At 53.4% G+C, this 24,951-nt stretch overlaps 6 protein-coding genes across 6 annotated transcripts; 2 read left to right on the plus strand and 4 right to left on the minus strand.

Moving 5' to 3' along the window:
- Positions 1 to 409: 409 nt before the first annotated feature.
- Positions 410 to 2,061, minus strand: PHACADRAFT_254342 (uncharacterized protein). The gene is made up of 6 exons (XM_007394707.1): positions 1,728 to 2,061; positions 1,452 to 1,666; positions 1,287 to 1,396; positions 1,059 to 1,215; positions 898 to 998; positions 410 to 835 (listed from the first exon to the last, which is right to left on the minus strand). Exons 1-6 carry the CDS (start codon positions 2,017 to 2,019, stop codon positions 547 to 549), a joined length of 1,164 nt encoding a protein of 387 aa, XP_007394769.1. The 5' UTR covers positions 2,020 to 2,061; the 3' UTR covers positions 410 to 546.
- Positions 2,062 to 2,432: 371 nt separating this feature from the next.
- PHACADRAFT_183507 (uncharacterized protein) lies at positions 2,433 to 4,189 on the minus strand. The gene is made up of 5 exons (XM_007394708.1): positions 3,856 to 4,189; positions 3,428 to 3,797; positions 3,211 to 3,367; positions 3,050 to 3,162; positions 2,433 to 2,992 (listed from the first exon to the last, which is right to left on the minus strand). The coding sequence occupies exons 1-5, from the start codon at positions 4,145 to 4,147 to the stop codon at positions 2,755 to 2,757; spliced, it is 1,170 nt and encodes a 389-aa protein (XP_007394770.1). The 5' UTR covers positions 4,148 to 4,189; the 3' UTR covers positions 2,433 to 2,754.
- A 17-nt stretch (positions 4,190 to 4,206) lies between these two features.
- Positions 4,207 to 12,160, minus strand: PHACADRAFT_172641 (uncharacterized protein; the record flags this gene model as incomplete). Its single annotated transcript, XM_007394709.1, has 8 exons — positions 4,207 to 7,487; positions 7,541 to 7,695; positions 7,749 to 10,130; positions 10,172 to 10,381; positions 10,433 to 10,694; positions 10,747 to 11,198; positions 11,259 to 12,064; positions 12,130 to 12,160. 8 exons carry the CDS (start codon positions 12,158 to 12,160, stop codon positions 4,682 to 4,684), a joined length of 7,104 nt encoding a protein of 2,367 aa, XP_007394771.1. The 3' UTR covers positions 4,207 to 4,681.
- A 321-nt stretch (positions 12,161 to 12,481) lies between these two features.
- PHACADRAFT_254348 (uncharacterized protein) lies at positions 12,482 to 14,557 on the minus strand. Its single transcript, XM_007394710.1, has one exon. The coding sequence runs from the start codon at positions 14,435 to 14,437 to the stop codon at positions 12,818 to 12,820; it is 1,620 nt and encodes a 539-aa protein (XP_007394772.1). The 5' UTR covers positions 14,438 to 14,557; the 3' UTR covers positions 12,482 to 12,817.
- A 154-nt stretch (positions 14,558 to 14,711) lies between these two features.
- Positions 14,712 to 17,898, plus strand: PHACADRAFT_119030 (uncharacterized protein). Its single transcript, XM_007394711.1, has 12 exons — positions 14,712 to 14,890; positions 14,947 to 15,084; positions 15,132 to 15,304; positions 15,356 to 15,446; positions 15,496 to 15,630; positions 15,680 to 15,908; positions 15,962 to 16,209; positions 16,271 to 16,628; positions 16,682 to 16,796; positions 16,848 to 17,001; positions 17,059 to 17,220; positions 17,271 to 17,898. Exons 1-12 carry the CDS (start codon positions 14,792 to 14,794, stop codon positions 17,523 to 17,525), a joined length of 2,157 nt encoding a protein of 718 aa, XP_007394773.1. The 5' UTR covers positions 14,712 to 14,791; the 3' UTR covers positions 17,526 to 17,898.
- Positions 17,899 to 19,220: 1,322 nt separating this feature from the next.
- On the plus strand, positions 19,221 to 24,638 carry PHACADRAFT_254352 (uncharacterized protein; the record flags this gene model as incomplete). Its single annotated transcript, XM_007394712.1, has 25 exons — positions 19,221 to 19,387; positions 19,444 to 19,548; positions 19,606 to 19,652; positions 19,700 to 19,814; positions 19,862 to 20,473; positions 20,529 to 20,559; positions 20,608 to 20,743; positions 20,797 to 20,842; positions 20,895 to 20,922; positions 20,977 to 21,066; positions 21,125 to 21,165; positions 21,219 to 21,890; positions 21,942 to 22,218; positions 22,275 to 22,443; positions 22,495 to 22,696; positions 22,750 to 22,789; positions 22,842 to 23,045; positions 23,097 to 23,199; positions 23,255 to 23,376; positions 23,431 to 23,484; positions 23,537 to 23,743; positions 23,799 to 23,947; positions 24,009 to 24,270; positions 24,326 to 24,438; positions 24,492 to 24,638. Exons 5-25 carry the CDS (start codon positions 20,330 to 20,332, stop codon positions 24,636 to 24,638), a joined length of 3,237 nt encoding a protein of 1,078 aa, XP_007394774.1. The 5' UTR covers positions 19,221 to 19,387; positions 19,444 to 19,548; positions 19,606 to 19,652; positions 19,700 to 19,814; positions 19,862 to 20,329.
- Positions 24,639 to 24,951: the final 313 nt, after the last annotated feature.

The following is a 24,951-nucleotide window of genomic DNA, read 5'->3' on the forward strand; positions in this document are numbered from 1 at the left end:
TTGCTACTTATTTTCTGCATGTTACGATGAAAAGCGTGTCCCCATACAAGTATTTCTCGGCCGCCCCATGGTGCATACCAACAGGTAATTTTTTGGAGGCATCTTCGCTCCCTGAGAGCATGCAGGAGCCCCGCTACAGGTATAATGGAGTGTATATAGACCATTAGGAATGAGGCGGATGTGTCCCTCGCGCCGCCAGCACTTCGATTTTACTCCCTCGTGGTCGGGGGTGTTAAAAGTCTACGCGCGCTTCAGTCGCGTTTCGCTTCGTTCGAAACGACTCTCGAAGCGGCCGTGAATCGGTTTTGCGCGCGAACTTTGAACACCCCTAATCACAGTGGATGCTCAAATTTGGCGTTGTACCCTTGTTGTTGTGGAGCGTTAGCTCTGATCACCGCCGCTCGGATATGCTGGACAAGTGTGAGTTGCATTCGCATTCAGAAAGAGCTGTCCGGTATATATCTACGTAAACAAACACGGGCGAGATGGGACCCATCTTCAGAGCTCGCATACGGTACGAACGAACGGGACACAAGCTATACCAAGCTAGAAGGAATTACTGAAGTTGTAGCTGCAATTGTTGCACCTGAGGTAGAATTGGTAGCCATTACGACCGTAGCTGCAGCTGGGGCAATGGGTAGGCTTCTGTATGGCGGGCGCAGGCGCAGGGGTTGGTGCGGCAGCCAATTTCTCAACCAGTAAACCAACCACGGTGGCATTGCGCTTGAGGATGTTTGCCGGGATAGTATTCATCCAAGAAGACATGCCTGCCTTGAGTGCGTCTTTCGCCTTGTCACACGCGAAGGTGATTTCCATATCACGAATGTCATCGTATCTGTCAGCCGCAATCAACATGTTGACGAGCAATCCGAGAAAAATCGGGCCAAATACGCTTACCGTGAGGTGAAGGTCGAAAACAGCTCCGCGAGAATATTGTCACCAGACAGCTTGGACTGAATGTCCGCCTGAGCGAGATTTTTCAGCTCCGAGATACCAAGCTGAGTGCAAGACTACTATGAGTTCGACTCGGCGTATATACTCAATCCGCGCAGGCTCACCTCATCCGCGAGCTTGTACATAGACTTCGGAGAGCACGGAGGAGCCTTCGCCGACATTTGCACAGTCTTTGCGAGGGGCTGAACTGCAGGCTTCTGCGACTTCAGACGTGTAAACTCGACCTTGCCAGTGTATAGGTAGTACACGAATGCCTTCCACCTGTCGATAAAGGAGGTAAGATCCCATTCACCGTCAGCAGTGGTACAATGGTGAATGCGCGTGCGACATACGTCGGATAGGCGAAGCTTTGCAGCACGATAATCCGGCCCTTCTGTCCTGGCACTTGGGATTCGTCTTCCTGCTCGTCTTCCTGCTCAGCTTTGACCGAGTCGTCAGGTGCCTTGAGAACCGGCGTTGAGGCAGTTAGCAAACAGTGAGTACGGCGAGTGGCTTACTGGCGTCGATCTATCATCCTTCGTCTTGGGAGCGTCAAGCGCAGACTTGCGGTAAGTCTTAGGAGGTACCGTCTCCGTGTCGTCGTCGTCGTCTTCAATATCGCTGTCCGAGTCGTAGCCGAGACTCTCAGCTTCGTCAAGGCATTCATGGTCTAGCGAGACAGCGCCATCTAGAGGGCCAATGGTACAATTGGCATCATAGCCTCCGAAGAGCACTGCAGAGACGTTTAATCAGCTGTCAAGAGACGAGCACAGTACGAGGGAAGTGGAACATACGGTTTTCAAAATACTGAGGAGACTTCGCACGGAGCATCCAGCTGTTAGCGTAAATGGCCTTGGGTGCGTATATCGTGCCAGATGCGTTCCGTCGTGAGAAGGCATAGAACTTGGTATCCACAAAGTTGCCGTTGTCAAGAGACAACTTGGATGCAAGCTGCATGAGAGCTACAGGATCTTTATCGATATCAGCTGGTATAGACAAGACGGAAGGTTTGGTGCTGGCTTTGGCAGAGGGTCCTCTCTTCCCAGTTTGCGGCTCTGCTGTTCCTTTCTTCCCGGAGTACGACATCTCTCGAGAAAAGCTGAGCAGCTGAGACGCACTGGAAGACGCGGGAGCGGGGCTGGGAAGAAGTATGCGATGCACCACCCGGAGGTAGCGTGTATATATATGAGCTCTCAGCGCGTGCGAGACAGGTGTCAGCCAAGGTTTGAGCGCGAATGCCGCAAAGCATACATGAGGCGTCCTCAAGAATAGGGCATGTCGGAACGCCAAAAGCGCAGGGGCACTGCCATCGTAATCAGCGGGACCCCCGCGCGTTCTCACGCCTTCTCACGCGCTTCGGGAGCGAGCGGGAGTGAGTGGGAAAGGAAACCACGACGCGCGTGCCTCGGGACCCGCAGCAATGTCCTTGCGTTATGTATGTGAACGGTGGTCGCACCTCCTACGGTTCTGGTACATATCGTCTTCGATCGCGTGGTTTCTCTGATGCACTGTTAGCACTAGCATGGTGGCATATGCCATCAGGGCGTACTAAACAGAGTGGACGCTCAAAATTGGGCCTCGCCTGTTATACTTTCGCAATAGCTTAGATCACTGCTGCTCAGGTCTGTTGTAGTTGCGATGAAGAGTGAATTGCATTCGTAGCTAGAAACAGCTATCCGGTATGTGTCTGCGTAAACGAACACGAACGAAATACAACTCGGACCTGTCTCCAGAGCTCGCTTACGAGACGAAAGAACGAAACACAAGCTGTGCCAGGTTAAAAGAGAATTACGAAGGAAATTAGGTTGTGCAACTGTAGCACTAGAAGTGGGTGATAAAGCCATTACGACCTCGGTTGCCACAGTAGCGGCAGGACGCGGGCGCAGGCGCAGGCGTCACTGTGGCCGCCAACTTCTCAACCAGCAAACCAATTACGGTAGCATTGCACTTGAGGATGTTTGCCGGCATAGCATTCATCCAAGAAGACATGCCTGCCTTGAGTGCGTCTTTCGTCTGATCACACGCTAAGGTGATTTCCATATCACGAATGTCATCATATCTGTCAACAGCAATTAATATATATTCACCTGAGCAAACTCGGACCGGGTACGCTCACCGTGATGTGAAGGTAGAAGACAGCTCCGCGAGAATATTGTCACCAGACAGCTTGGACTGAATGTCCGCCTGAGCGAGATTTTTCAGCTCCGAGATACCAAGCTGAGTGCAAGACTACTATGAGTTCGACTCGGCGTATATACTCAGTCCGCGCAGGCTCACCTCATCCGCGAGCTTGTACATAAACTTCGGAGAGCACGGAGGCGCTTTCGTCGACATCTGTGCAGTCTTTGCGAGGGGCTGAATTGCAGGCTTCTGCGACTTCAGGCGTGCAAACTCTATTTTGCCGGTGTATAGGTAGTACACGAATGCCTTCCATCTGTCGGCAAGGAGGTAAGACACCATACACATTTAGTGGCTGTACGATGTGAATGCGCACGTCGATAGGCAAAGCTCTGCAGCACGATAATCCGGCCTTTCTGTCCTGGCAGCCGGGATTCGTCTTCCTGTACGGAATCCGGCTTGGCTTGGACTGAGTTGTGAGGTGCCTTGAGAACCGGCGTTGAGGCAATCAGCAATCAGTAGGTACAGCACTGGTGAATGGCTTACTGGCGTCGACCTGCCATCCTTCGTGCTGGGAGCGCCAAGCGCAGACTTGCGGGACGCCTCCATATCGTCGTCATCGTCTTCAATGTCGCTGTCCGAGTCGTAGCTAGTACTCTTGGCCTTGCCAAGGCATTCGCGATATGAAGGGATAGCGCTATCTAGAGGGCCGATGGTACAGTTGGCATCATAGCCTTCGAAAAGTACTGCATAGAAACATTTAATTGTACAAAGGCGGGCACAGCACGGGAGAACACGACACACAGTTTTCGATGTACTGAGGAGACTTCGCGCGGAGTATCCAGCTGTTGGCGTAAATGGCCTTGGGTGCGTATATCGTGCCAGATGCTTTTCGTCGTGAGAAGGCATAGAACTTGGTATCCACAAAGTTGCCGCTGTCAAGAGACAGCTTGGATGCAAGTTGCATGAGAGCTACAGGATCTTGCTCGACATCAGCTGGGATGAACAAGACAGGTGGTTCGGTGCTGGCTTTGGCGGAAGATCCCCTCTTCCCAGTTTGCGGCTCTGCTGTTCCTTTCTTCCCGGAGTACGACATCTCTCGGGAAAGAGAGCTGGAAGATGAGGGAACGGAGTCGAGAAACGGTAGCGTATATAAAGCTCACCTGCTCAGGGGTGTTAGGTACGGTTTGTCAGCAGCGTACGCCCTCCTGACCGCAGATGCACGAGGGACAGGGGCTCGCTAGCCTCCCTCCCCGCCATTTGCGCTAGTGGCAGAAGTTATCACAATACTTTGTTGATCAAATGTTGTTGTGAATTTACCTTACTGTATCATGAACCCAATCAACCAAACACCTACCTAGGCTTAAAGCCTGATAAGTACTTGGCGCATGTACGTACACTGAGCTTCCGAGATGTTACTACTTGTTGAGACGTGCGCGTATACTACAATAAACCGAATAGCTTGCTCGAGCGAGACAATCACTATTGAAGAACAGAGGTCAAAAGCAAAACGAATTCGAGCGTGAGATGTTGTGACGAAGCTACTGATACAATATATCTGGTGTGTCCGAGAAAACAATCAAAAGAAGAGAATTGGGGGAAAAGAACGAGGGATTATATGTAACAAAATCTAGTTCCCAAGATCGTACTCAAACAGGTCCGACTCCACGTCGCTAGGATAATCGTCGTCCGATAGATCTGAAGAACCCGACGTGATAACATCGAAGACGTCGCCGAATGGAGTGGCAGGGGCATCAGCTGACGAGTCGGTAGACTTCGCCAAAATGGCTGCCACACGCGCCTCCAGTTGTCTATTGGGTACCACAAGGCCGTGAGTGTCGTCTTGGAAAAAGCTGCTCAACTCGTGCAGGTTCTGGACAAGATCGCCGAGGTCATCTTCCTCCAAGCGGTGCATCTCCGAAAGTGCCAGCATGTCCTCTTCGTGGAAGGTAATCTGCGACGGTCGCAAGGGAGCCTTATGTAGATCGCATACTGCGCCAACGTTCATTCTGCAGCATTCGCGCCTGGCGGCCGACCGCGGGACGCACCACCCGGACTCCTCTGCGATGCCAAAGATTTCTGCTACCGACTCGACCTCTTTGACGTTGGCAGTGAGATGGTTGTGCAAGCTCATGCGCAGTACATGTTTCGCCGCTGGACCCCCAGATATCCGCATCGGTTCCTCCAAAACCTCCAATGCCTCCTGCGCAAGGTCTGTCTCGAGTAATCGTAGCAGAGGCATGAGCAGTTCCGACCCCATAACGTCGACCGAGCTCTTCGTCTCCCGCTGCTGGAACAAGACCTTGAGGATCTGCAGGGTGTGAACGCGAAGCCACTTCTCGTTGTTGAGGACTAGTCCAACCAGGAGCGTCACGACATCGCTCCAGTGATCCATCCCGTAGTGTTCACGCAGACTCGCGACCGACTCTCGCAAGAAGTCCTCTTTGGTACGGAAGCGGTTCTTTGCGAACGAAGTCATTATCCTGGTAATGCTTCCACGCTCTTCTTGCTCCGCTAGATAGCCGATATCCAGAGCGAAGTCCTGCAATGCCTCGTCCGAGATATCGTTCGCCATGGCGTGCAAGCACCACGGCAAGACAGCCGTGTACAAATCCCTAAGGCGACCCTCGGAAGCGTCGATGATGCAGCCATCCGCAACGTTGGCTAGACGTTGCAGAAGTTTGAAGGTACTCTGTGATGTCTTCGAGGAACGCAGTCCTGTGAGAAGTGGCGCCTGCAAAGAGGCAGGTTCGTGCCACGAAGGTGGTCTTTCTGATAAGAGAGCTTCGGTAGTGCCTTGGTCGTCAAGGTCAAGCCGTGACAGAAGAGCATGCAAAAGCTCGAGCACGTGCTGGAACTCTGTCTCCGATGTCGTCGATAAGCAAGCGACAGCACACCAGAATATCTGGGGAACTAGTACGATGTTGAGGTCTTCTGCAGAGGCCATGGTAGTGAGAGTCGCAAGGAGCTCGGTGGTGAACGGATGCATGCCGGGATCTTCATCTGCAACGATGTTAGACAGTCGGACCAGCAGGGCGTCTAAGTTGTTCTGGGAGGGTGTTGGCGATAAACTGCGGTACAGCTGGAGTGAATGGCATGCAATCGGTCGAAAATGACATGACGTTGCCCAGTCGAGGGCAACAGCACCCCACGTATCCTCCAGATCAGGGACGAGAGGCCCGAGAATTTCGAGTAGTTGGGAACAGAGTCGCTGTACCTCTGAATTTGGGTCGTCCGTTTTCCAGATCGTGGAGTCGGAGATGCAGTCTTCGATCTTGGTAATGGCTGCGCGTAGCTCGGCCCGTGAGGCATAAGCCGAGCGATCATGTAGCTTGTCGTACTTTGAGATCCAAGAACGGAGAAGTTCTGAGAGCATATTGCGGCACGACTGCTGGACAAACTGGAGGCGGTGATCTAGATGCAATAGGAGGATATGCAACAGGACAGGCAAGCGGTCCTGCAGTTCCGCACAATACGCCATAGCACCTTCCGAAAGGAAAAGCAATGCGAACTGCGCTAGACCGAGAGTAATCCGAGGCTGGTCTGGGAAGAGGATATCCAAGTCTGACCACAATTCCACGTCCTCTTCCTCAGGCATACCGAGCTTGTGGTCGAGGGCCGGCAACATCGCGGCCGGGATAATGATGTCGCACAGTCCCCGGAGGACGATATCGCCCTCTTCGCTAGCGGAAAGGCATGCGACGATCTTCGCCGCACAGCTCACGAACGCGGTACTGCCTACTTTCTGCGATTGTTCCAGGAGGAAGCGAATGACAGCATGGCAGTTCCAATGATCCCGCGCTTCGACTAAGCGTGACCAGAGAGCGGTAATTTGTCCGGGATATTTTTGAGCGTAGCGAGCTGTTAACGATATGAGGTTGTACATCGCCACGCTTCCGTCTCGCGTTAACTCTGATCTGTCCGGTATCATGAGCTCGATGTATGGCACCCAATACTCCAGACTTTGGAGAAGTATGAGCGTTCGCCCAACGTCTTCAAGAGCGTCGTATATCCGAGGGATCCAGAGTGAGAATTGCTGCATGACGTTCACAGCCTGGTAGGAGTGCGACTGGGAGAGGGCGTCCGAAATTGCGCGATGAGCTTCCAGGTATGCACTAGGCGCATGGCTTGCCACAAATGGTTCGTAGTGAGCGATAGATCTAAGACGGTCATATTGCTCGTGAATAACTTCCAGCATATCATATGCTCGGCGTCGGACCGTTTGGTCAGGATGGGAGAGATTCGAGAGACCCAAGCAGACGATTTGACTGGGTGAGAAACCGTGTTCGCCGGTGCGAATGACGTCCGCTACCGCCTCGAAGAAGAGCGCGTTACTTGTATTGGACTCCCGAGTGACGACGAAAGCTCGACGCATGACCTCATCCGCGAAGACCACGTCGTAGCGCTTATTGGCCAGCAAAGATTTCAGGCCTCTCCTGTAGACCATGTATGAGACTTTTGTGTGCTTCGAGCCCATGAGAGTACCCACTTTCCGTGATCTCGGACAGGATCCATGAAGGAAGCGAGGAATGCTACCAGCCGGTCTAAGATCTGAGCGGCCTCGAGGGGCTTACTCTGCTCCAAGGTTGCCTTCTCGGTTGGTGAACCGGAAGCTGACACTTCAGGAGTGAAATATGCTTTTGGCTATGAGCAGGCTCAGCTTGGATGTAGTTATGAGCATCACGAATCACACTTACAATCAACGATGCCATCGCGCCGGCTGCTGCATTTGACAGGCTCTTGGTTTCAATTTGAAACTTCTGGATCCAATCAGCTTGTTCCGCGGGGTTCGTTATCGATCTCGACGCGGCCGTCTGCATGAATATGAGGCGCTGCTTCACGTCGTCCGATTGCTTTCCTAGCTGGCACCATTCCTCGCACAAGCGGTATAGAGAGGGATACATGCCAGACGGCACGAACCTGTCGGTGTCTGCTAGCACCGCCAGACCATCGAAGAAGCGCTCCACGACGCCGCAGAAATATCGGCGGAGTCGCTGCAAGGAGTATACATCGCGATTCTCGTACGACGAAAGGAAGGTCTGCATATTGCGAATGTACTTGATGATGTGCGTCAAGGCAGTCTGCTTCCCAGACGACCGCTGCTTCTGCATGTTCTGCGCTGTAAGGAAGTAGATCCGCGCCACTGCAGTGTAGAGGCGCTCTGGTCTGCGAATGCGCCCCAAGTTCGGTATGGAGCCTTTTGACCGAACATCGTCATATAATTGGCGAGACGCAAGGGTACTGAGGTCCTCAAGTAGCTGGGAATAGCCATACGCAGGAAGGGAGCTGATGCCCGCTACCGCAGCTTGCTGAAATAGCGAGATGTCTGAGTCAAGGAAAGGGGCGAGGTACTTGAACAAGTCCCTGGACGTGGTGAGGCTCTCGCGCTCCACGTTGGATTCTGAGCGCACGCGCGTGTGGCTACGAGACGATGGGCTAGAAGCGCCGCGAGAGTCGGAGACTGGTGCAGTGATGCACAGAAGTCGGGTCCAGATGTACCATTGCTGCACCGCGAACTTGTTGTCCATGAAAACTTTGGATGTCTCGCGGTTGCCGATTGAAGCCGAACGTGGGACTCCCGGAGCTCGACCAGTGACACCAGACACTTGGGCGATAAAAGGATGATACCGCAACACCGCAGAAATTAATTTCTCTCTGAGAGCCGCGATGGCATCGGACCGTTGGTCGGACAAAGTCTGGATGACCGATGGGTACGTGTGCTTCCACCAGAGCGCGCGGTCCTCCTTGTCATCCCTCTCCGCCATGTTTAGGAACACATGCTCCCTCTCTGAATCCCGCCATTTACGTAAACGAGCGAGTTCTGCATCGTCGAGTAGGTCATCGTTGCCATCCAGGAGTGACTTGGGCAGCGAACCCAACAGGACGGATGCGGGTGCAGAGGACTCGTCAGCAGCAACATTCGGTACGTGCTTGCGCACTGCTTCAATGAGGCGGATCGTTTTCGTGCCTGCGTTGCAGACAGCCCAGTTCACATGGCTGAGCATGAATAGCGCAGCCGCTTCGAGTTCGGCTATATTCAAGGCGATTAGCTCCATCTCCGCTTCGGCAAAGGAATCTCGTGTCCGTTCCTTGATGTGGTCCGCCCATTTCTGTACAGCACGACCCCAAAGCTTCGTCATTCTCGACGACTCCGTCATGAGACGAAGCACAGAGCCGTCGGAGGCGACGCTTCGAGGGTCAAAGAGCATGGTCATGAGTTGCGAAAGCAGGGCGCAGTTGTACTTGAAGTCCGCCGTGAACCGCTCCAAAGCTAAGAAGGCCGTGTCGCAGACGGCAGGCTCGACATGGATAACGCCACGAATGAGCATTTCCAGTGCGCTATCCAGGGATAATGAGGAGTGTAGACACCGTGGCCAGGACCGGTAGCAGAGTACGAGAACGTTGATCTGAGATACGAAGTGAACAGGATATGCCATGGAGCCCTCGTCGTGTCGCCGTATGATGTAGTTGTGCGTTTCTTCGTATGATGGATTCAATCGCACGGCAGACCACTGGTCATCTAACATAGACATCTTGCCGACGTACTGATAGCAGGAAGCAGCGACAGCACAAACGACTGCGCTGACCCTATCCAGGAAGTCGGTCCAATTGGGCTTCAGGAACCCAGGAGGAATTATGTTTGAGGATGACGGGTAATCGAGAGAATCAGGAATGACCATGAAATCTGGGCTTGAAGGCCATGACGGTATCGGGTCGTCTCCGTCGAACAAACGAACAGATAACAAGATAGCTTGAAGCGCAATGGACATTCGATCCGGAGCAAGGTAGCTGGTCACGTTCGAGGACTGTGAGCTGCTGATGGCTCTTTCCTGCAGGAGCTCGAGGCATTTTTCGCTACCATAATCAAAGCTACGGCCGAGGATAAAATGGATGAGGTACACGAGGAGCTCGTGCCGGTCATCCTGTGGCAGAACCGTCAGGCGTTTGGGTGGAAAGAAATGTTCCAGTAGCGGATCTATCTTCATCTGGATCGTTGAAGCGGGCTCATGGCAGCGGTACAGATATGTCCAGCATAAGCGCAGCACGCCGTTCATTATGGGTATCCGAACGGGCTTCTCCTGTGGACGTGTCAATATGAGTATCGGTCGTGCGCACAGACAGCACTCGCCTTCAACTTGTTGAGGCTAGCATCTACGAAGCCTTGCCAGTGACGAAGAAAATACTCGCGAGGTGCGACGCAAAGACTGATAACAGCTAGAGGGTAAGCGACATCCCAGTATCGAGGCTTGTTCGCCATGTCTCTCGCTTTTGGATAAATGATCTCTATCGCTTTCGCCCACTGCGGATGATTAACTTCGGCCTGGGCCGTCTGTTACTCTATGGTTAGTGTCCTGGTATATTTCAACCTAGCCCATCGTACCTTGGCAATATCGTATAGCATTTGAACGAGGACTTCAGCAAAGGCCCTTTTCAGCCTGCTGCCATGAGCATGCTCGAAAGATTTCGATAGCGAGTCCAGGAACTCTGCACCCTCTTCGAAGGCTTCCGGAGGATAAACCTTAATCTGGACGTGCTGCAGACCCTTGACGAGGTATTCGTACTTGGAATCCAGATCTTTAGGAACCTGGCCAGCCGCCACGGGACCGAGTTCAACGCGGAATCTGTCGGTGACGCTTTCGAACCTATAATGTGCTATCATATAGCGTCCAGCATGCGACAACGAAGAGTACTAACCTGTGAAGAGCAAGATTGCCCAGTACTATTGCATACAGGTCCGAGTTCGCTCGGTGGTTAGGCGACAGCATCAGCATTTTCACATCAGGGTTCCGGAACTGCGCGAAGGTTAGCTCCTCCAGCTGGTTACCGAGTGTGTCGCTCAACGAGTCTCTTGAAAATGATTGTGTAGCCGTAACGAGTGCACGACATGTGATGTATATCGACGCCTGCAGTCTGCGTTCGTGGATGACCGAGCTCACGTCGTTTATACGCCCGACCTTCGTGTTTCTTGAATAGATATGCTGCAGGTCTGAATAACTGCCGTCCTTCTGACTCTTCCGCCAGCGCAAGAGAGAATCAACGACAGGTTTTGCATGTTTCTGGGCGACTTTGCCAAGCGATCGCAACAATTCATCAAACTTAAGGTCCACACCCGAGCCCATGAAGTTCTCTAAATGAGGGTCGCGGTCCTGCACAAAAAAAAAGCATACGTCGGCCCTCAATCCTTCAACGAATAATTGACCACTCACGAGTGGCTGAGATACAAACTGCTCCACTAGATCCTCCGCACGCGCGGCAAAGCGTATGAAGATGGCGTGTAGAGCAAAGTCCGAAGGTGTCCGCGCTTCAACCACAATTTTGTCGTCCAGGTCGAGGTCTTCTCGACTTGACATGGCTCCAAGGGCCGAGGGCACGCGCGGAACAGGAGGTGGAGAGAAGGATGGCATGTAGGATGCGCCGCCACCAAAGTCGCTGCCTGCATCGGAGCTGTGGAAGATAGACCCGGAGTGCGAGTGCTGAGACTTTGCCGGCGTATGGCTCTTGGACTTGCTACGAGACCTCATGTCGCTCGAGGCAGGAGTAGCGGGCCTCATCTGGGATGGACTGGTGTGTATGGAAGGTCGCCCGTGTGCATGATGTGCAAGAGACGAGGTAGAGCGGTTGAAAGGGTTCTTCAGCACAGGGTATGCTTCATGGTTGATTGTGGGCAAGGGCGGTGCAACGTCGGAAGACTTCGCGCTCTTGAACGCATTACGCAGAGATGCAAAAGATGGCTTCTTCGTGAACGGGGAGCTGTTGGTAGTCGCGACTGAGGACTGCGCAGAGTGCGCGAATGGAGCCTTGAACTTTCGTGTTGACGTATGTACAGAGTGTGAAGAATCTTCAGAGGCGACGGAGTCGCCCCTAGCGTGAAAAAACCCACGGTCATCGCGGTCTATGACTGGGGTCGAGGTCGTTGGTGAGTCGAAACCAGACTGCGCAGCTCCCCAGAAGCCTCCTGCGTTTGTCCGGCCGAAGACGGGGGTCGAGTTGAAGTTATCATCGTCATCAAAGTCTTTGGGACAATTCAAAGCGGGTAAGTTCGTCACAGGAATGCTCACGCTGAGACTGCCGACGCACCTGGAATAGTAATCTGCACGCCTTCACTCATACCTCTGAAGCCCCCACGACCGAAAAGAGAATATTGAAAGAGCGAATCTGCCGACTGTACTGGGAAAAGATTGTCGGAAACAGCGCAGGGCACAGATGACCGGATGACGAGCCAAATAGGGAAGAAATTGAAGAGAAATGCAGAAAGGACGTTCCCTCGTTAAAACCGTCACCAAGAGGACTCGGGCGCTAACACTGAAAGTCAGGATTCACGTGCTTCTTTCCCGAAGCAGGACCGAGACCTTTGTGGCGTTCTTATTTTATATTTTATTTTCGTTGTCATGCATTCAATTTTCGTGATCCGCCATAGAGCCAGTGCGTGTTCCATTATCGCGGAATATTTTGATTTTTCCATGTCTATAGTACAGCCCAGGCAAGTAAATAAGACGGTGAAGCAAAGGAATGAATGGAGTAAGTACGCGAATATTAATTAAAAAAGGCGCAGGGAAGTAAGTGAGATAGGTTAGCGAACGAGTCTACGTTGCTGTTAAAGGGTGCATACATTAATAGAATAATGTGAGTATATCCCTGTAGTAGGAGATGGATCATGATACAGATGCGCGAGCCAAGCTGCTGCGCTTTGACACATGTAAGTGCCTTCATTTCGTGGACTGCCAGCACAAAAGCTGCGAACGAAGGCGAAGCTATTAGAGCCGGGTCAAGCTGCGCTGGACCAAGTGTTGGGAAGCGCCCGACGCGCCCTCGCCGACGACGGGGGCTCATGCAGATAGCAGTGCTCGTAGGACCCGTTCTCGATGGAACCACGTCTGCTCTTCGAGCCCGTGCCACGAGAACGTCGCGAAGGGTCTACGTCATCGTCTTGCGGTGTCCATGGCTCCATGGGTCGGAGAAATTCGCCACGCAGTGCGCGGATACTGTCGCTGCGGTGCAGGTGCTGTCGCAGGCTGCGAATCGACTTTTGACGTTTCGGCGGAACGAGGATACGCGCAAGGTCGACTTCGCCTTCGTCGTCGTCGTCCGAAAAATCATTGTCAGACACGGCAGCCTCTGCTACGTCGCCTGTACGAGTCTGCTCAAGATCCCAGGCATCGTTCTCCAGCCTACACCGCGCGAGAGTCGGGACGTCTGAGCCGCTTGACCTTGTCTTCTGATACTTGGGCCTCGACGAGGCACGTGCTTTGCCCCTATCGGCAAAGGGAACTAGCCTCTCGCCTACGCGAGAGGATGATCGAGAAGCAGGTGCCGAACGACACACGACCATGCACGTCGTGACGGTACCCTCCAAAGTCTGCGCGCGAAGCGACCCCGTCACAGGCCGGACCTTGTTTTTCATTCTCATGCTGGAAAACCCTGGCTGGTTCTCCTTTGACGAACGGGAACCTCGCTGGGACCGCTTATTTGCGTTACTTGAGCTTCCAATGTGAGCTTGAGATGCCGATGAGCGAAGCACCGCTCGTGTAACCGAGTCCAGCCAGTTCGACGGCATCGGCGGCGGCTCTTCGCCATGGACAAATTTGAGCCTCGATGAGCCACCGGGCTTATTCGAGTGAGCCGGCGTGTTCTGCCTGGTGGCCTTTGAGATGTTTGGCGAAGATGCGATATGCCGAAGATAGTCCTGCGCAGCTGATATCTGGGATAGAGGCCGCAGATACTCAGATGCGCTCGACTGGAACCTTGGACTATGTTCCGATGACGAGAGGCCGAGGGGAATGCGGCCATATTGCCGCTGAGGACTACCCAGAGAGCTAGGGGTATTTTCAGACAGGTCTTCTATAACCACGGGTCGTGTTGACGACGAACTCCGTGTGCTCTTGCCAGCGAGTGACAATGGTGATGGCAACTCCTTTGGAACCTCTTCGCTGCTGGAGACAGCCTGCTGTTCCTCTATCTTGTTTCCCCCTGGCATCAATCCCGTCAAGAAGCCCACGACCGCTCCAACACCCCTCCTTCCATCTCTTCTCCCCTCCTCTCTCTCCTGCTCCGGCGAGAAAATCCTCGTCTCCTTATAACCCGCTTCCCGCAACAGGTCTTCGAGCGCCTCATACTTGCGCGACGTCCCGCGTTTGTGCAGAAAAACGCGTCCAGGATCCCCGCGGCCCAGGTGCGAGGGGTAGCGCGCGGTACGGCTGCGCGAATTAGAAGGCAGTTGCAACGCTCTCTGAGAAACTGTACTTGAAGCTGGCGGTGTCTCAGTCGATGAGCTATGGCTGATGCTGTCTACCTGCACACGACCGTCAGCCAACGCAATTTGGTTCCGCACGATGAAAATTGCGCTCACATCCGCATGTTGTTTTGTAGGAGAGGACGGTCGAGACATGATGTGGCATCAGCGACGACGAACACTTCGCTTTATAGCTTCTGAGAGTGCGAAACGGAGAAGTGGAAGGAGTGAGAGGTAGACTGGGGCACCCAAATGTGGTCGGTGGGGAAATGTGCTCCCGCCCAAATTAGTAATGCGAAGTAAGACACGCGGATCAATGAGTAGATCAGAACTCATAAGTAAAGTTTGAAAGGGAGGTTCGATCAATTATTTGCCTCCTTAGTAACCGTTTGTTATGCGTTGACATTATAACACGTGTCACAGCATAGGTGGCAGTCCAGGCTCGCGACTTATGTTTTTCCGCGTTCAGCGTCACATGCTACGTCTTCCTCATCCTTTGTCTCTTCGCAAATGGCGGCTAACCACGAATCAACGGCGAGCAATCTGAACGGCCCGAAACCCATACGAAGACTCGAAGAGGCTGTGATAAATCGCATCGCTGCAGGAGAAGTAAATTTGGCCACAGTTGCCAGCGCGTTCTCCGAACCGGACTGATAATCCTGCAGATTATTCACAGGCCGTCTTCTGCCCTAAAGGAGTTACTAGAGAATAGCCTCGACGCAAAAGCGACCTCCATCAAGGTCAGCGTGGAAGATGGCGGCATGAAGCTGCTGCAGATTCAGGATAATGGATGTGGTATTTGGGTACGCCCATCACTTGTCACGGGACCGCGTTAATTAAGCAACGTCAGAAAGCAGACCTACCGATTTTGGCGGAACGGTTCACGACGTCCAAGATTACCTCGTTTCAAGATTTGGAGCGCCTCACGACGTACGGCTTCAGAGGCGAAGCTCTCGCATCAGTCTCGTATGTCTCTCAACTCTCCGTGGTCACGAAGACCAAATCGGATACTTGCGCATGGAAGTAAGCACGACTGCATCCGCTTTAGATTACAGTTTGTGACATAGATCTTAGAGCCGCGTATATCGACGGCAAGCTGGCCTCAAAAGACGGCTCACCCACTGAGCCGAAAGCATGTGCTGGCAACGACGGCACAATCATAACCGTACGTTTGGATCGTTATACGAAGCATACACGTACTAACCGTTGAGCAGGTCGAGAACTTGTTCTATAACACTCCAACGCGTCTGTCAGCTTTGCGAGGGTCATCAGAAGAATATTCTCGGATACTAGACGTCGTAACGAAGTATGCCGTGCATAATCCTCATGTCTCCTTTACTTGCAAGAAGGTATGCAGGTCGCACAACATACATAATCTACTGTCCAACACGCATATAGTCAGGTTCCGCCTCACCAGACATCACTACGCCATCTGGTTCGTCGGTGAAACAGGCAATAGGACAGTTGTACGGCCAGACCATCGCAAAGGAACTTCTTGAGACAAGAATCTCTTCGGCTGGAGATGGTGTCATACGCGTCGATGAGGAGGAACCCTGGTCTGCAGAAGTATTTTTTACTAGCCCTAACTACCAGGCAAAGAAGATGGTTTTTTTGCTATTTATTACTCGTGAGATCTCGCCTCGTTTCATTAACAACTTACTTGACACGTATGTCCCTTAGATAGGCTGGTGGAGTCGTCGAGGATCAAAAAGGCACTGGAGACTATCTACACCGGAATCCTACCGAAGGGTGCATTCCCATTCGTATATCTCAGCCTTCAGATCGACTCCCGTTCCGTAGATGTCAACGTCCACCCAACGAAGCGAGAGGTACATTTCCTGGACGAGGAGCAAATAACGCAAAAAATTGGCGACGCTGTCCACGCTATCCTAATTGGTCAGAACCAGTCAAAGACATTCGAATACCAGGTATGTTCCAGATTCAAATGCCCTCTATGGCGAATTCCGTGCTGAGGGTTCGCGACGGTAGACTCTGCTCACTGGTGGAACGGCGCCCACGGCTTCACAGAGCAAGAAGGGCAAAAAACGCGCTAGACCCGACGAGGAGGACGAGTTGAGCGAGGCGAGCTCCTCTGTCCCCTTGGCCGCTCCCCCAGCCGCGAAGAAACCGGCACCGAACCACAAGGTCCGCACCTCACAGCAGGATCGTACGTTGGATTCGATGTTCCCAGTGTACACGCCCTCGCAACGGCCTTCGATCGGCGATGCAAATCTTGGGCAAACACAAAAAACTGTGGTGGTCAAAGTACCCGAGATCGTTGTCTCGGAGTGTAACTTGGCATCGGTTATGCGGCTGAGGCAGGAGGTAGAGGACGTGAAGCATGAAGGTCGGTCTAGGGCTTGTTAGGACTGAATGTGCCTGTACTCATGACATCTCTAGAGCTCACAGAGATCCTTCAAAAGCACGTTTTCGTTGGTATTGTTGACCTTGGACGATGTCTGTCGTTGGTACAACATTCCAAAAAGCTGTACCTCATGAACCATGGTGCATTGGCGTACGTCGTTGGTCATCTCCCGGTACTCTGTTAGTCTGACCTACTCCCCAGTGAAGAGTTTTTCTATCAGCTGGGTCTCATCCAGTTCGGAGACTACCATCGGATCAAGCTTGATCCGTCTCCTCCGTTACGGACATTGGTGGAGCTGGCAGTGGACGTTGAGGATACATCAGCGAGCAAGCTTAGCAAGGCAAACATTGTTAACGTGCATGGCATCTCTGCTTCCTTCCCGCGTATTTCATGCTTACGCTCATTTGCATAGATGATTGTGGACACTATCACAGCGAGGCGCGAGATGCTCGCGGAGTACTTCTCCCTCGAGATTGACGCCGACGGCAACGTTAGCAGTCTTCCTCTTCTACTCAAGGGCTACACGCCCAACCTGGATAAGCTGCCCCTGTTCCTCATGCGTCTCGGCCCCCAGGTGCGTATCGTCATTTCATTGCGCCCGCACGGCGCTCACATGCCCAACAGGTCGACTGGTACTCGGAACAGAAGTGCTTTCAAACATTTTTGCGCGAGCTTGCGTACTTCTATGTCCCGGAGCCGCTCATATCGGGCTCGACAGACGCGGACAGGGCAGATGAGACCGCGATGCGCTGGCAGATTCAACATGTGCTCTTCCCCGCAATGACACGGTACATGCTGCCACCAAAGACACTGGTAGACAGAGACGTCGTGCAGGTCGCGCACTTACCAGAGCTGTATCGGGTGTTCGAACGGTGTTAAGTTGAGTCGGCCGGAGCCGCGTAATCGAGTGCGTTCTCATGCCCAGGCCTCTCAAATTTTGTGTAGACAAGGGTCATGAATTGGCATTGATTCTGTGGCTCCATGGTGTGGCGGCACACGCCATGTGCAGTAGATGTTTCATGCGGCGAGCAGCGAGCACGCCGGCTCTCATGAGGCCTGGGTGCCCGGGCTCGGCGAGTCATCCGCGAGCGGCTGACGCTGACCCCGGGAAGGGTTTTGATTGGGCGTCGCACAACTCCGATAACACGAATGTTCTAGATCGTCTGACCCGGCTCATAGTCATTGCTCGGAGCAAAGGGTGGGATACTTACAACGGCCAAGTTGCCTTTCAGGGCATACTGCCTTATTTCACGAAGCGAGCATCCAAGTATGTCCGATACCAGATCCGTAGACAAGCACGGTGGACGAGTAGCATGGAGCTGCGTCAAACGGCCAACAAGGTGTTGATACCGGTACCGGTACCCGTTGTACGGTCGAATGTCGTGGTGATGGAAGATCAGGACAGCAACTTGACAACCTGGCAACACACCCGCTGTACGACTCGAGCTTAGCACCGTCGTTGGACGCATTCCGAGTAGAAGTGCCGCGGACCTACAATTCCGCCTTCGCAGGGAGATGTGCTTCTGCAGTTAGGTAGAGTTGCCCGTGCACAGCAGACCGACACGACCTTCGAGGTAACAATCATGGGAAATGGTCCCTGGTGGCAGTGCTTGCGCGGAGGTATATCAGAGGAACCATGCGGTCGACGACGGGGCCGGAATATTGGAAGCCCACGCCATCCGAGCGTTTGATAGCGACGTGTTGTCCGAATACATACATAGCGGGAGCTCTCTGCTGCGGGGCACACGCGTCGTGTTTCCCCTCCCCACTAGCGATGGACTACGCGAGGCAGCTCCAGGTGGTGCTGTCCTCCACATTCACAGGTGGTGGTGACAGCGAGAGGTGAATCTGCCCGTCAGCAAGCGCCGGAATAGTTCGTGTGACTGACTCCCATGTAGGCTTTGGCTTGACGAACGAGTCTTTCCAACCTACGTCGCCGCAGCTTCACTGCTGATCGTCGCTGCTCGTGCTATATGGAACCTCGAATCAGTCCAAAAGCTACGCGGAATCAGTACGCCAAAGTTCGAGGCACTATCCACAGAAGGATTCCTGGCGCGCAGAGGCGGAGCAGTCATCTTTAGCTTCAAACTCGCTCGACTGGCTGGTGTCCTCATTTTGCTTGTTTTCACACTGCTCTCTGTAACAAAATCCGGGCGGGACGAGTTCTGGGTCAACTTTGCTCAGGGCGCAGCTCTGGTAGGCAGATCACTCGTCTAAATGACAATTAATCCTGATGCAAATCCAATCTCAGGTATATGCATCCCTACTGGCCGTCCTTAATGCCTTCAGCACGGCAAAACAGGGCTTAGTATACTCGTCCCACTTGTCGCTTGTGACAGTCGCCATCTTGGTCGTCTATGCCTACCGCGACATCTGGCCATTGATGACCTTCGTACTCCAGCCAAAGGATGGCCATGAAGGATGGCTTCTGTGGACAAAGATCGCACTTGCTGCATTTGTGGGCGCGGTGGAGCCAATATTTGAACCTTATCCGTACGTTCCGTACAATCCAGCTGTGAGTGGACGTACAGAGCAAGGCTCAAAGACGGGCACTGATAGCCACTTAGCAACCTTGGATACCCAGTCCAGAACAAACTGCCTCGCTTTTCACCTTCCTGACATACATCTGGCTCGAACCTACGATCTGGCATGCCTACCGCGTTCCTCATCTACCAGCGGATGAGTTGCCTCCGTTGTGTGATTATGACGAGGCTAAAAACTTAATCAAACGCGCCTATCCAGTAGGAGACCTCACGCCCACCTTGTTACACTTACATCGCTAATTATGCCAACACAGTGTTTGGATACATTCTCCGGAGCCAAGAAGCGGCATCTCTTTTGGGGCCTCATCAAGATCTTCCGCCGGTCGCTCATCCTCCAAAGCGTCTTGTTGATCATCTTTGTACGTTCTTTCTGAGCTTGTACGTGCGCGGCATCATTGACCCAGATCACCTACTAGGCTTTCGCCACCATTGCTGTGCCTATTGGCACTAACCGGCTGCTAGCGTGAGTCATCTTAGCCATGTAGGGATCAGCTCTTGACTTTTGGGCAGTTACCTCGAGAGCGGCGGTGAAGGTGCAGCCATCAAGCCTTGGGTCTGGATCTTGTGGCTGGGCGGTGGGCCTCTTATACAGGCAATCGTCTTCCAATACTACATCTTCCTCTCGGTACGTATACAGTCTCGCTTTTAAGACGCCTCTAACTCCTCCGTTAGACCGGCAGCCTTGTTCGCGTGGAAGCAATCATCACCTCCCTGGTCTTTGACCATGCTCTCCGTATCAGGCTCAAGGCTGAGACGGGTGACAAAAAGACCGAGGGCGAGACGTCCGCGCCAGCTAGCCCCACCAGCAGCGACCCGGCGGGATCTACTACCCCCGACAACACTTCCGAAGGAGGCGACGACGAGACCGTTCACTCACGCACAGAGACGGGCACGTCGACTGCGACGGCTGGTACGAGTTCCACCGCGACCACCGCGACCGCGGTCGCGCCGGCGCCGGGCAAGAGTCAGGACGGCCAGAAGGACGATAAGAAAGGCAAGAAGGAGGACAAGAAGGACAGCAAGGATGACGATAAGAAGGGTGGGAACCTGGCGGGCAAAATCAACAACCTTGTGACAAGTGACCTCGACAACATCACGAGCGGCCGCGACTTCCTGTTCATCGTGGTGTCCGCACCGCTGATGTTCTCACTCGGGATGGTATTCCTGTACCAAGTTCTCGGCTGGAGCTCGTTTGTTGGTCTGGCGGTGATGATTGCGCTTCTGCCTGTACCGACATGGGTTGCATCGCTCATGCAAGGGGTGCAGAAGCAGAAGATGAAAGCTGTAAGATCAGCCTTGTGCCGTACCGTCTTGATACTCACAGTATTGCATTCTGTAGACGGATGCTCGTGTACAGAGTGTCTCTGAAAGTGAGTTGATGTCATTCATCTCCACATATATAGCTGACGCCGTCGAAGTCATGAGTGTTCTGCGCATGGTCAAACTCTTTGGGTGGGAGCCGCGCGTCAACGAGACTATTGCAGAGACCCGGGAGAACGAACTCAAGTACATCTGGAAGCGCAGAATGCTCGGCTTGACGAACAACTGCGTTAAGTAAGCTCTCACTTCAAAGGTTATGCTGGCAGTCTCTGAAAATGCCATCGCAGCCATTGCATCCCGCTGATTCATATGGTTGTTACTTATGCTGTCTATGTGAGCAAAACCTCGTGCTCTGTCCCCGTCGTGGTAGTTGACAGTACTACAGACCCTAGTCATGAAGCGCAACTTGACTGGTACGCCAGCTGGCCGTCTATCGTGAGGCGCAGACGATTTACTCTCTGTTTCAGCATCGGTTGTTTTCTCCTCGATGACCGCATTCGAAATGATGCGTGGCCAGATCTTCAGACTCGTCTACATGATTCCTCAGCTGATCACTGGTGAGCAACAAACAGAGCGTTCTGCATCGGTGGTCTTACTGGCGCATTTACATCACAGCCAATGTCTCTCTGGGTCGTGTCACAGACTTCTTGCGTACCGTACGTGGTGTTTTGCGATACATACTCTACCGTTCCTTATTCTTATCTTTTAGACGGAGCTGCTCGATGCTTTTACCGAGACTTCCGCAGAAGAGGTCGTGACCGACGCATCCGAAGCGCACAAGGACGATATTGGATTTGGGCGCTCTAACTTCTCTTGGACTAACGAGAGGGACGACGGCACATTGACACCCTCGCGCCAGACATTCCGCTTGCGCATTGACGACGAGGTACACTTCAAGAAAGGCGCATTCAACCTCATTATCGGACCCACCGGCTCAGGCAAGACGTCCGTCCTCATGGCCCTCCTCGGAGAGATGCACTACATCCCACTCGGCCCTGACTCGTGGGTCAGCCTCCCACGCGGAGGTGGTATCGCATATGCCGCACAAGAGTCATGGGTGCAGAATGAAACCATCAAGGAGAACATCCTGTTTGGCGCACCATACGACGAGGAGCGATACAAGAAGGTGATCTACCAATGCGGCTTGACACGCGATCTGAGTCTATTCGACGCTGGAGACGCGACTGAGGTCGGCGAAAAGGGCTTAACGCTGAGTGGTGGGCAGAAGGCACGGATCACGCTTGCACGAGCGGTGTACTCGTCTGCGGAGACGCTATTGCTGGACGATGTGCTTGCTGCGCTGGATGTGCACACATCTCGGTGGATCGTGAACAAGTGCTTTAAGGGCGATCTTATTCGGGGCCGGACTGTACTGTTAGTGGTACGTAGGATTTACTCTCATGGCGTGCGGTCAGTGACGTCGTCTCCGCAGACACACAATGTGGCCATGGCCAGTCCGCTCGCAGAGTTCGTGGTGTCATTGCAAGACGGACATATCGTTGGTCAAGGTTCAGTGAGTGACGCGCTGAAGGGTGTTCAGCTGGAGGAAGAGCTCAAGCATGAAGAAGAGGCCATCGAGCTCGACGAGGTTGAAGATGCAGCAATCGATTCTCCGGATCCTGCCGATCCCGGCGCTCCCGAAATGAAGAAAGACGGCAAACTTGTTGTCGCCGAGGAGATTGCTGTTGGTCATGTCAGCTGGGTAGCATGTACGTTTACATTTTCCAGATCGGTTTATCGTCAGCTGCTGACTCGACGTGGCTAGTCAAGCTGTTCTTGGTTGGACTCGGAGGCAGATTCCCGTTCCTGTTCTGGGTGCAATATCTACTCACTGCTTTTCTGTGCGAGGTGTTCGGCGTGGTCGACATGTGGTGGCTGGGCTACTGGGCTCGGCAATATGCATTGCGGGATCCAAGCGATATTGACGTCGGCTTGTGAGTTCTGCGACTGAAATCTCGTTTCCGTTTCCTGACTTGTGTTCGCAGTTATCTCGGCATCTACTGTGCTTGCGTCAGTGTGATGGTGCTCACGCACGTATGCTCTGAGCTGGTCTACACCATCGCGAGCCTCCGCGCTTCGCGCACTATCCATGCTCAGCTCGTCAAATCTTTGTTGAGCGGCACTTTCAGATGGTTGGATGTCACACCGACGTCGCGTGTGATCACTCGCTGCACCCAGGATATCCAAGCAAGTACGTGATCTGAACTATGTTAGCGGCACCAGGACGCTCATGCGGGCAGCTAGTCGACGCAGCGGTTCCACAGTCCCTTGATGTCGTGTGTGAGTTTCGCTTTCACTGCCGTACGCTACTCTCGTTACTGACAGCATGCAGTGCAAATTACATTGGCTTGCTTCATCAAGATCGGCGCCGTCGTCATCTTCACGCCCTACTTCCTCTTGCCAGCTGTCTTTATCGCCGGTTTCGGGGGTTTCCTGGGTCAGGTGTACATGAAGGCCCAGCTGTCAGTGAAGCGTGAGATGTCGACCGCCAAAGCTCCGGTCCTCGGCGTATTCGGGAGTGCTATGGCCGGCCTCGGTGAGTATCTGGTCGCCCGTTCATTTTAATTGCGCTGACAATCGTGTCAAGCTTCTATTCGGGCTTATCACGCCCAGCAGACTTTCAGGAACATGATCCACCAGCGCGTGGACCGTTATGTCCGTGCCGCAAGGTCATTCTACAACGTCAATCGGTGCGCTGCACTCTGTCCTGCCCGTAGCCTATGGTACTGATAGACGCTCGGATAGATGGGTCGGAATTCGTCTCGATTCGCTCGGACAGCTTTTCACAGCTTCTCTCGCATTCTACCTTGTTTATGGACCACTGTCCTCAAACCCGTCGTTAGTCGGGTTCGTCATCAGCCAAGCTGGTACACTTCTACGCTCAATGGCGACCTATGTGCTGCTAATCTGATTGACTATAGCGGGCTTCAGTGAACTTATCCTGTGGCTTATTCGTCTCTACAACGAATTTGAAGGCAAGCACTGATATGATTCTAGCGACATGTCACTACTGACGTTCTCTTACAGTTAATGGGAACAGTCTAGAGCGTATACAGCAGTACATCGACATTGACCATGAGCTTGAGCCCAAGCCCGAAGGCGTACCCCCGGCATATTGGCCCTCGAGTGGTGACCTCCAGGTCGAGAAGCTCTCCGCACGGTACTCGCCGGACGGTCCAAAGGTACTGCAGGACGTCTCGTTCCATGCCAAGCCTGGCGAACGAGTCGGGATTGGTGCGTTCCGTTCTCTCACGGAATTGCAAGAGCTTCACTGATGCTGGCTTCACAGTCGGCCGCACGGGGTCTGGCAAGTCCACCTTGACACTCGCCCTTCTGCGATGCATCTTTACAGAGGGTACGGTCATCTACGACGGCATCGACACGAAAAACATCAACCTGGATGCCTTGCGCTTGAACATCACTATCATTCCGCAAGTGGTCAGTAGCTATGCGTAATTGATTTGAATATTCCCTGACACAAATTCTTACATGTATACAGCCCGAGCTTTTGAGCGGGTCTCTCCGCCACAACCTCGACGTGTTCGGCCAGTACGGCGATGTGACGTTGAACGATGCACTCCGTGCCGCCGGGCTGTTTTCTCTCCAAAAACTCTCTGACGAGAACAGGCTCACGCTCGACACCGAGATCGCGAGCGGCGGCGGGAACCTGTCAGTCGGGCAGAGGCAGATTATCGCGCTCGCGCGGGCGATTGTGCGCCAGAGCAAGCTGCTCATTCTCGATGAGGCGACGTCGGCCATCGGTACGCCCGCACATACTCCTGATGCTGACGACTTGTTGCTGATGATTTTGAGCAGATTATGAGACCGATGCGATCATCCAGTCCTCGCTGCGCACGGAGCTGAAGAGCGACGTGACGGTCATCACCGTCGCACATCGTCTCCAGACGATCATGGACTACGACAAAATCGTGAGTTGCTGCTATCACCTCGATGCTTGCGGTCACTGAGCAGCCACATGCAGATGGTCCTCGATGCCGGCTGCCTTGTCGAGTACGACGCGCCCAAGGCGCTGCTACAAAAGGAGGGAAGCCTCCTCCGCGCGCTCGTGGACGAGAGCGCAGACAAGGAAGCGCTGTACGCGATGGCGGAAGGCAAGGCAGAGTCTTAACTTTATACTATCTTTTTCATATTCCGCACTATTCCATCCATCCTGTCAGGTCGTAACTGTATCTGCTTGTGATATCATGTTGTGTTCTCCATTATCGAAGCCCGCAGTGGGCGCCACGCCCGAACGTGCTCTTGTCCAATGGAGCCTGGCGCTTTCAACACCGCGACCACGCTCACGGCGAACACGCCACGACAGCAGCAGGACGAACGTGCCGCAGCTCCCTCGGTGTGCACACTCCGAGTTTCAGCACCGCGATCGGGCTGTCCATTGAAAACCGGTGTGTCCGAGTCGAGTCCGAATCGGCCAAAAAAAA

The sequence above is a fragment of the Phanerochaete carnosa genome, assembly GCF_000300595.1.
Source record: "Phanerochaete carnosa HHB-10118-sp unplaced genomic scaffold PHACAscaffold_4, whole genome shotgun sequence".
Classification (NCBI taxonomy): domain Eukaryota; kingdom Fungi; phylum Basidiomycota; class Agaricomycetes; order Polyporales; family Phanerochaetaceae; genus Phanerochaete; species Phanerochaete carnosa.

Coding starts and splice junctions, on each gene's coding strand:
- PHACADRAFT_254342 (XM_007394707.1), bottom strand. CDS start 2,019: ATGTCGTACTCCGGGAAGAAAGGAACAGCAGAGCCGCAAACTGGGAAG. Junction 1,667..1,727: donor TCCTCAGTATTTTGAAAACC/GTATGTTCCACT, acceptor ACGTCTCTGCAG/TGCTCTTCGGAGGCTATGAT. Junction 999..1,058: donor TGTACAAGCTCGCGGATGAG/GTGAGCCTGCGC, acceptor TCTTGCACTCAG/CTTGGTATCTCGGAGCTGAA.
- PHACADRAFT_183507 (XM_007394708.1), bottom strand. CDS start 4,147: ATGTCGTACTCCGGGAAGAAAGGAACAGCAGAGCCGCAAACTGGGAAG. Junction 3,798..3,855: donor TCCTCAGTACATCGAAAACT/GTGTGTCGTGTT, acceptor GTTTCTATGCAG/TACTTTTCGAAGGCTATGAT. Junction 3,368..3,427: donor GCAGAGCTTTGCCTATCGAC/GTGCGCATTCAC, acceptor CCTTGCCGACAG/ATGGAAGGCATTCGTGTACT.
- PHACADRAFT_254348 (XM_007394710.1), bottom strand. CDS start 14,437: ATGTCTCGACCGTCCTCTCCTACAAAACAACATGCGGATGTGAGCGCA.
- PHACADRAFT_119030 (XM_007394711.1), top strand. CDS start 14,792: ATGGCGGCTAACCACGAATCAACGGCGAGCAATCTGAACGGCCCGAAA. Junction 14,891..14,946: donor ATCGCATCGCTGCAGGAGAA/GTAAATTTGGCC, acceptor ATAATCCTGCAG/ATTATTCACAGGCCGTCTTC. Junction 15,909..15,961: donor TTTTTTGCTATTTATTACTC/GTGAGATCTCGC, acceptor TATGTCCCTTAG/ATAGGCTGGTGGAGTCGTCG.